Below are 10,406 nucleotides of genomic sequence, written 5' to 3'. Positions count from 1 at the left end.
GAGAGAGAGAGAGAGAGAGAGAGAGAGAGAGAGAGAGAGAGAGAGAGAGAGAGAGAGAGAGAGAGAGAGAGAGAGAGAGAGAGAGAGACGGAGAGAGAGAGAGACGGAGAGAGAGAGAGACGGAGAGAGAGACGGAGAGAGAGAGAGAGAGAGAGAGAGAGAGAGAGAGAGAGAGAGAGAGAGAGAGAGAGAGAGAGAGAGAGAGAGAGAGAGAGAGAGAGAGAGAGAGAGAGAGAGACGGAGGGAGAGAGAGAGACGGAGAGAGAGAGAGAGAGAGAGAGAGAGAGAGAGAGAGAGAGAGAGAGAGAGAGAGAGAGAGAGAGAGAGAGAGAGAGAGAGAGAGAGAGAGAGAGAGAGAGAGAGAGAGACGGAGAAAGAGAAAGAGACAGAGAGAGAGAAAGAGAAAGAGACAGAGAGAGAGAAAGAGAAAGAGACGGAGAGAGAGAAAGAGAAAGAGACGGAGAGAGAGAAAGAGACGGAGAGAGAGAGAGACGGAGAGAGAGAAAGAGACGGAGAGAGAGAGAGAGAGAGAGAGAGAGAGAGAGAGAGAGAGAGAGAGAGAGAGAGAGAGAGAGAGAGAGAGAGAGAGAGAGAGAGAGAGAGAGAGAGTTACAAGGAATTTCAAAAAGGTTTTATAACCCATACCAGGGAGGTACCATTAAAAGTTTACCGGGGAACTTATTTAGTCGACTGAAAACTTATGTACTAACCGACCAGCATTAGGCTAGTGTGTGTATCACTTTATTTAACCTATTTTTAAATTGCAGTACAGACGTGCTGTTGACTACATCAGCTGGCAACCTGTTCCGTGGAAAGAGAGAGACGGAAAGAGAGACGGAGAGAGGCGGAAAGAGAGAGACGGAAAAAGAGAGAGAGAGAGAGAGACGGAAGAGAGAGAGAGAGAGACGGAAAGAGAGACGGAAAGAGAGAGACGGAAAGAAAGAGAGAGACGGAAAGAAAGAGAGAGAGACGGAAAGAAAGAGAGACGGAAAGAAAGAGAGAGAGAGACGGAGAGAGAGAGACGGAGAGAGAGAGACGGAAAGAGAGAGAGACGGAAAGAGAGAGAGAGAGACGGAGAGAGAGGGAGACGGAGAGAGAGGGAGACGGAAAAAGTCACCAACCTCGCTACATGTGTAATGATGGGGAATGAGTTTCCACCCACGATTGCAAGTGGCATTTTCATTTAAACTAAACAGATGCCGATAGTCAGTGTTATCAAAATCCCTGTAGGATTTTGAAAACCTCATTAAACCGTCCTCACAACCTCCTGGTTTCTAGAGAAAAGAGCCCCAAGGCCCTAAAACACCTCTGGTAACCTATGTGTCTAATTTCCAGTCTCTGCACATCCATCCTCAGGTTTGGTGACCAGAACTGGACAGCATATTCTAAATGTGGCCAAACCAGAGTTATACAAGGACAGGACGATCTCCTTGTTACGGTATTGAAACTGTCTTCTGATGTAACCCAAAAGTTCCTGTGCTTTCTTTTCTACTTCGATACATTGCTTCGAGAATTTGAGATCGGTGCTAATCAATACACCCAAGTCTGTTTCCAAATCTGAGCTCACCATATCATGGTTCAAGAGTGAGTAATCCTCATTCTGGTTTGCATGTCTGATATGTATTACCTTGCACTTGTCTGAGCTGAAAGGCATCAGCCATTTCTCAAACCACTCTCCCATTTTCTCTAAGTCTGATCTGAATATTTCTACACTCCCAGAATTGGCCACTTTGGCCCCTAACTTCGTGTCATCCACTAACTTCGCAATTCGGCTCACTATACCAACATCAATGTCACTGATGTATATTATGAACAACAGCAGGCCTAGGACAGATCCTTGGAACAGGAATCCAGTTCAAGGACACCTCATTTATAACTACACATTGACGTTTATCCTCTAACCAGGCCTCTATCCAGTTTGATACTGCTCCTGCAATACATAGAGGTCAAACTTTTGTCATTAACCTCTTGTGAGGCACCTTATCAAAGGCTTTCTGGAAGTCCAGATAAAATATGTCTATCGCTTTATTTCTATTGTATTCTTGAAGCATACCTTGGAAGAAATCTATCAGACTAGTCAAGCATGATCGGTGACCATGCTGAGATTCTAACAGCAAGTTGTTTCCTTCCAGAAACTCAGCTATTCTATCTACAATACCTTCCAATATCTTTCCTATGATGGATGTCAGTAGTTCCCCCAAATTTGTACGATACCCTTTCTTAAAGATAGGGGTCACGCTTTGCCTCCTGCCAGTCTCTAGGAACTTCTCCCATCTGCAATGACTTGTTGAAGATCTCAACAAGGTGGGAAGACACCTCTTCTTGAACCTCTCAGAGTAGCTTGGGCAAGAATCCATCTGGACCAGGAGACTTGTTAACACAAAGTTTTTCTAGTCTATGTAACATTTCATTAATTGTATAATGGATATCCTTGATAATGGCTCCCTTATGAACCAAGACCAGTTCACGAATTGCACCATCTACTTCCTCAGTGAATACTGAAGCGAAGTGGGCATTGAGCATAGCAGCCAATTAGAGGTCTGTATTCCAAAGCATTCCATCACCATCTCGCAATGGATCAATTTTGTTTTTTACAGGCTTTCTATTATTGACGTAGCTAAAGAACTCTTTTGGGTTAGCCTTGCAAGATGCAGCTATCCTTTGCTCCTCATCATGTTTTGCTGCCTCTACCAGCCTCTTTACTCGCCTGCGCAAGCGAGTATATTCTTGATGAGCAAAACCACTATGGTTTACCTTGTAATGGTGATAAGAGGCTTTCCTTTAACTTATTGCAATTCCTATCTCTGGTGTGAACCATTTTGGTTGCCGGCATGCATCTCTGACTACTTTATTTGGCACAAACTGAGACTGCTGTACCATGAACCGATCTCGGAATAAGTCCCATGACTCCTGAATGTTAGAGCATACTTCAATCTGCATGGCACCAATACCCTCCCTCAAACCAGCAAGATCTGTTCTCCTGAGGTCAGGGATGATGCACCTATTGGTCTTTTCTTTAAGCTCAGGCATGTGGAACTTAAATCTAACAATGTAGTGGTCACTTCCTTCTAAGGCTTCATCCACGAAAATGTCATGTACAAGGCTGTCCTCAGTTGTGAACACTAGATCTCTTGTTGGCTCTAGTACCCACTGTGTAAGAAAGGCTTCATCAGCAGAATGGAGAAGCCTCCTGCTTTCAACGTCACCAGTTCTATCTTCCCAGTTGATGTGACAGTTGAAATCTCCAAGGATAACTGCCGTTTTTTCCGATCATATGTGAAATTTCTAAATGCATTTCAACATCCTCTTCAAGGCACTGGTGTGGTGATCTGTATACCAGAATAAATCTATAGGTTTCATCTCCTAACTGAAGGTCCGTGCAAAGTAGCTCTTTCCCTATGTCAAAAGTACATTCAGTGGGATCCAAGTTTTCCAGGATGTATATGGCTACCCCTCCCCCTCATAATCATTTCTATCTTTGTGAAATAACCCGTAACCAGGTATTTCAAATTCTCCGAAGTAATCACGGCCACTTGCATGGATCCATGATTCTGTTATTGCTACTACGGCAAGCCTTTCTGTCGCTAACAGAGCTTTGAACTCCAGCATCTTGTTTCTAATGGACCTTGCATTAAACAGTATGACAATGAGGGAGTCTCATCTATCCAACCACTTCCTCTGCCTTACTCGTTTCCTGACTAACTTGAGACACACACTACATGCAAATCTTCTGTGTCAGAGTTGGTGGAGAGAGAGAGAGAGAGAGAGAGAGAGAGAGAGAGAGAGAGAGAGAGAGAGAGAGAGAGAGAGAGAGAGAGAGAGAGAGAGAGAGAGAGAGAGAGAGAGAGAGAGAGAGACCAATAACACAAAACCAGGAGACACATGAACACCCTCAGTAAAATCATGAACACCTCAAAGAAGCCATAGATTAGTACTGGATCCAGACCGCATGAACCATAGGGTGAAAGCATCATGTACTAACAAGAGGACAAGACAAATTATAACATGATACTGTATAGCATTTTCAACCATTCTGACTGAACAGGATATTACTCCAAGCAAACCCAAAATGTAGATGTTTTGAGGTATTGTTTGCATGCAAAAACAAGATTTTCATGTGGGTGGCACTTGGCCTTGTCACATTACTCACATAAAGAGGATGAAGGGAGGGATCAGTTTATGTGGTGGGGAAAGGAGACAGAGAAAAAGCTTGTGTGACTTTGTATGACAGGTGCAGTAACTGTATAACTGACTAGTAATGAGTTATTGTTATCATTACCATAAATATTCCTTACAGAGCAAATCCTCACTGTTCTCTCTATGAAAGTTGCACATTCAGGAATCCCACATCTGCCTTATTACCTAAAGCATAGTAGGAAAAGTGGATTTGAGTGTCATTTTTTATATTGATGAGAGACCTGTCCTACCCTACCATTACACTTATTTTATTATCTATAGTGCAGGTCAAGGCACCTTGCCACAACAATGACATCCTGTGGCTTCCATGATCATACACAACAACCCATTTACATGAAAGTTTTCTTCTAGTGTAAAACAGTATATGAAGAGAAAGGTAATGATAAACATCACTATAATTTCTTCCCTCTTCAAAGACTGGCATGTGACCCAGATATAACATTATACTGACCCAATGGCAATCACTTTTTTTTCTGTAATATTTATTTATTTCATAAATAGCAATTTTGTACTTTCTTATAATTCCAACAGGGTACCCTTATCATCAGCATAGAAAGTCTGGTTCCATGTTCATACAGGTAAGCCTTAGTCACACTAAGGTAACTCACCTAGCCTCAAGAACAAACGTACCAATCTATTACTTTGTTATTCTCCCTCAAGGTTATGTCAGTGACTCTGCTGTGATGTTTGTTCATAAGAACCAGCTGTTACTTACTCTGCTGTTAAAACACCTCAGAGCCACATTCCGTATCTTTTTTGGTTTACCTAATGGTACCTCACACCTGCCTTTACACTATCATCTATTCTTTCCATATAGCCAAACTAACAGTTTTCCTATTTTCACTGCTAAACTGATCATTTCTGTCCCAAGATTGCTTCTCAATTTCTCACATATCTGCTGTTCATTCACATCCATCTCACAATGTTAATTTTTTTTTTTTTTAAATGTCAAAACAATGTAGATATCGTCCAACTGGTTCATAATGTATGGTTGTATAATACACTCTATAAGGGTGCTAGTTCCTCTGATTCCATCTCATCACCGATAAACACAACCACACGACCAACTTGTATATTTACATGGCCCGCTGTGAATTATGAATACAAAGACTTTTGTACCATACTTATCTTCCCTTGGAAGTTCTAAGACCTTAGCGTAGACACACAGAGATAGGTAAATAAAATGATGCATACAAAAGAAGCAAATAGTCTGAGGAATTGAAATATACATATAGATGGAAAAGTAGAAAGCCCAAATTTATATTTTTCTTTTTTTTAACCCTCACATGCAGAATACTATACAGTGACCAAGCTCTTAATCAAGCTGGATTTCTTTGCACACTGCAGCTCCAACCTAGTATTCAAGTTATGGTATATAGTGTAAAACCTACAACAAATAGCAAATGCCTCAAGACTCATAATTATTCTACTCACCGGAGGAAAGGAGTTTGTTGATGCAGGCGCTGGGACGGTGGGCTGAGCAGTAGAACCCAGCACAGTGGTAGTGGTTGGTGGAGTGCTTACTCTCAAGGGTAATGGCAGTTGAGATGACCCCATGGTAGTAGCCGTTGGTGGGGAAGAGAGCGAGTTGGACAGGGCTGGCGAACTAGCGCTGGTGACACCCCCAACTGTAACAGCATTCATAACAGGAGGTGCCGTGACCACTGGCACTGTGGATGGGGCAGTCACAGAAGGGGCAGAAGGGACTGAGGGAGGTCTAGGAGGCTTTGTTCCTGGCACTGCTGGTGTCCGACCTTTACGGCCCTTGCCACCTTTGCTAGTAGCATCCTCTACTTCAATTTCATCCTTGGGCATCGCTGCCACTTTTGTTAAAAATATCTTTTCTAGAGTCTGTGCCATTAACACTACGTCCTCACCAGGCTTATTATACACATAGCAATTAGTAAACATAGTGTTGAAGTCTTTGTATACACTCTTTGGCACTCCAATAATATTTATTTTCAAGGCGTTTCTTAATAGTGCCCAGGTCCATAGGGTGCTTTATTATTTTGTGGTAGTCAGGTAAATTGAGCTTCATGGCATCCACTGGCTGGTGAAACGGCCAAGCAAACTGGTGTTTCCAAACAGTCTTCATCACTTGCTTCTGGATGTACTGAAGCTGATTTGTAACACGTCCAGGTCTATGAGATGGAGGGGTGAAGGGAGGCTGTACAATGCCATTAATGGGATCTATGATAGGTTCCTCTCTTGGTGGGGGCTCAACTGTCCCTCCCACCTTAGGGGGAGAGTCCACCTGCATGCCCCCTCCGTTTGTCTCCTCCATGGTTATGTCTCTGTACAGATGAGAAAAAAAAGTATTAAAGAAAAGAAGTGGTAATAATTTCAACATAATTGTTGTAATTTTTAAGATAACATGCTTGAAAGAATTAAGGATAAAAAATCAGGTAGATCATTTATGTTTTGAAGAATATTCATTAAAGAATATTGTACCTACATCAACATGCCAGTGAAATTTAAGGACAGTATCAAAGGGGAATTATGATGGATTGAGATAAAACTCCTAGGAATGACCACTTATAAAACTAATAAAGGGTTTAGGAATCTTAACACTAAAAGTACACACAATAAGAACGGAACCCAAAACACAAATAACCACTAAACCTGGCACCCTTAAATCTGTAAAGAGAGAGAGAGAGAGAGAGAGAGAGAGAGAGAGAGAGAGAGAGAGAGAGAGAGAGAGAGAGAGAGAGAGAGAGAGAGAGAGAGAGAGAGAGAGAGAGAGAGAGTTTGGGATATTTTAGTTCCAGATAATCATTTTGCAAACAATATCAAATACAATGTATTTTTATATCCTCATTCTACATAGGCACCTTACTGGTTTCTCAAATAATCACTAGCTGCAAAACTCTAGCTCTTAAAACACAAAGAAAACATATATAGACATTTTATACAGAACCAGGAAACTGTAGTGTTTGTCCAGTTTTTTCCCTGGCAAATCCAGTAGTATAGACCAATTCTTCAGCAAGGTAATATGGTTAATTTTCATGCAACAGGCAGTGTGTGCAGAAGCAGGATGCAACAGGTTGGCAGCTTCACTTCCTCACATTTATTTCAGTTAAACAATGTATTCATATAGCCATTAAATACAAAACCGTTCCACCTAGTTTCATCATACAGTTTTCAGGATCCCAAATTCTCTGATTTCTTCACAGTGCAAAAGCAGACTGGAAATAACAAAGGAGAAACAAGGTCATCCGAGGTTATATGCTTCATCATGTCATCTGTCACTAAAGCTACCAACATACAACCTTTGGCTATGTATAGGTGATGAGGTATACTTTTCCTATAACACAGGCAATTTTCATATATAAATACAACTTTTTAAAATCATTTAGCATATTTTGCATCCAGTTTGAATTTATTATTGTTACACTATAGACTGTTCAACAGGAGCTTGCACTTGTGGCCAGCAAATTTGTTAAGGGAAACTGATAGACTGTTTAATAAGATGAGCATTTAGATAGTTTTCAAGCATTACTGCCCCAATTGGTCCTGATGCAATTACATACATGAAATATGGTCAAATATTGTTATGTATATAGTGATATCCTAATTTAAAGAAAAGGTTAGCAATTAGCAAAAGCTTGTGCTCGCTGCCAGTTGCTTAATTTACATGACCAATAATTTGTAGGTACATCATTTTGCTAAACTGCATGTGAAAACTTCTGCTGAACACACTAATTTATAGCATACATAAAAAGGCAATCACTGGGGAGACACACGATTCTAATCCTTCTGCTGTTGAATGTACATAATAAATAAATAAATAAATAAATAAATAAATAAATAAATAAATAAATATATATATATATATATATATATATATATATATATATATATATATATATATATATATATATATATATATATATATATAAACAAACATTTGTTTAGAGTAAGTTCGCTATTTCCTATTTACATTTATGTCCCTACCATTTAATTTAAAACAGAATGCTCATTACCACATTGACCAGTGCAGTACGTTCTTTGAGTTTAACTTCTTCATACCAGTGGATGATAACAGCATAATGTGAACACTGACATGTACATCAAATCAGACCTCCTTTTATGTATTTTATATATATATATATATATATATATATATATATATATATATATATATATATATATATATATATATATATATATATATATTATATATATTTTTTTTTTCTTCACATCAGTGGACTTTAATGAGGCCATTCTAGTACTTTAATGTCAAGCAACACAACCACATGATCATCCTTCATTCTGTTACCTAAGTACCATGCAGTCTGTTAATGAGGGCAAAATCCAACACAATTCAACTTCTCTGTACACCTGATATCTTCTATATTGTGTTTAGTAAGGATTAAACTCCTCCAGTAAAGGCTAAGATATGAAGGAATGTGATTGTGAATGTTAAAGGTGAGACTGAGGATGTATGGATGTCTTGTTTTGGCTACCAATTTACAAGGGATGTCAACCTGATTCAAAGATGGACTGGACTGTGTCACATAACACACCTACTCATCTATATATGATGAATGCCAGCAAGGTGTTAATTTAACCATGATATTTATACAATGAAGTTAATGCAAACTTTACACAAATCCAGTTGGAATAAATCTAAAGAATTGAAACTACAGAATCATAATTTCAGTAGGTCGTAATGATAAATTTCACAGAAAATTGAACACGAGAAAATCAGGATTTTGCTTAAATCAAAGATCTGAGTAAGAGTTTGTTTCCCTCAACATGGTAAACACAACTTTGGCAAGCCTCAAGTTTTTGTTTTCATATGATCTTTTATCCAATTTAGTTTATAACTGAAGTACATTTGTTGCTTACTGCATCTTCACCCCTAAACCATCTCATACACTAATGCTACTATACAGAACACTGAATTTCTTTACATATTATAATTCTTATGCAATAGGTGGCTTCAGTGGCTTTACATTCTGTAATGTTTAAGCAGCAGGTAGTGTTTAACAGCAAAGATAGCTGTAGATCTCTCCTTAAAAAAAAAAAGGAGTGCCAAAACAAAACACCACATCTAGCCTAACTGAAGGAATGAAAATATAGGGACCATCTCCAATTCCCTTAATTTCTTTTATATGAAACTGAACAACAGACATGGTACATTGTGACTATGTAGTTCTAACCTAGCATATTGCCATTCTTCCCATTTATTAACTTGAGAGAGAGAGAGAGAGAGAGAGAGAGAGAGAGAGAGAGAGAGAGAGAGAGAGAGAGAGAGAGAGAGAGAGAGAGAGAGAGAGAGAGGCATAATGAAACTCATGTCATTGAAGAATGGCCACTAATCCACTAAGATCTCCAACTCAAAATAAAATTCAAGAGGCAAACCACATTAGGCATGCTCATTTGTTATTTTGTTCCTACACATCTTAAGAGCATAGCATTGCTAAATGTGCATGTCTAGTGACTTTCCATCTCTAAATTCATGAAATGCAAGTTCTATCACAGTGCTCCATGACAAAACAAGTCTCACTCTACCAAAAAAGACCCTAACATCCAGCTGACATATATACATTATAAATTATCCTATGCTGATACTAATTATACGGCCATACGGTGTCAATATATCAATGCTGTGCTAGAAGCACAAAGACTTTTATCTTTTGGTTGGGGGAGGGAAAAGGGAAAAAATAAAATAAAATGAAACAAATATACATAAACAAATAAATGAAAAGAAATAAATAGCTTGATAATTGTGAATACAAATGGAGCTTACCTCAAATCCTGTACACTATTTCTATGAAGGGGAGAGAAAAAAAAAAAAGAAAAGAAAAAGAAAAAGAAGAAAAAGAAAAAAAAAAAATCTGCCTTCTCTCTCTATCCCCAAAGGCAGATACTGGCCACATCCACCCACCAGCCAACCAGAGCAGGTTGCAAGAGGCAGATGGAGCAGCAGCACGCTGCAGTTGACTGAATTGTATCCCCACCTTCAACAAGGATTGGTATTTTATCTAGTGATTGGGTTCTACTGAACCAACAAGACAATGATAAAAATCAGTTTTCATATTACTTGCCATAAATAAGCATACCTATCATTTTTTTTTTTTTTTCATATTTAAAAAAGCCTCCAGGTACTATGAAAGCCAAGATGTGGCTACATCATGAGTAAACGATCACAATATCCTGTTTTAAATATTTTTGTATATATTTTTCATGTTCATAAAGATACT

The 10,406-nt window shown here is 39.0% G+C and overlaps 1 protein-coding gene across 1 annotated transcript in view; it reads right to left on the bottom strand.

Annotated features, from left to right (window-relative positions):
- LOC135102039 (bromodomain testis-specific protein-like) overlaps positions 1-10,406 on the bottom strand; it is an 81,467-nt gene that overhangs the window by 63,078 nt on the left and 7,983 nt on the right. The window contains 2 exon segments of the mRNA XM_064006686.1: positions 5,632-6,120; positions 6,122-6,491. Of these exon segments, the coding sequence (XP_063862756.1) occupies positions 5,632-6,120; positions 6,122-6,491 (859 nt within the window).

This window comes from Scylla paramamosain, chromosome 7 (assembly GCF_035594125.1).
Source record: "Scylla paramamosain isolate STU-SP2022 chromosome 7, ASM3559412v1, whole genome shotgun sequence".
NCBI classification, from domain to species: Eukaryota; Metazoa; Arthropoda; class Malacostraca; order Decapoda; family Portunidae; genus Scylla; species Scylla paramamosain.
This window is presented reverse-complemented; position numbering and strand designations above follow the sequence as displayed.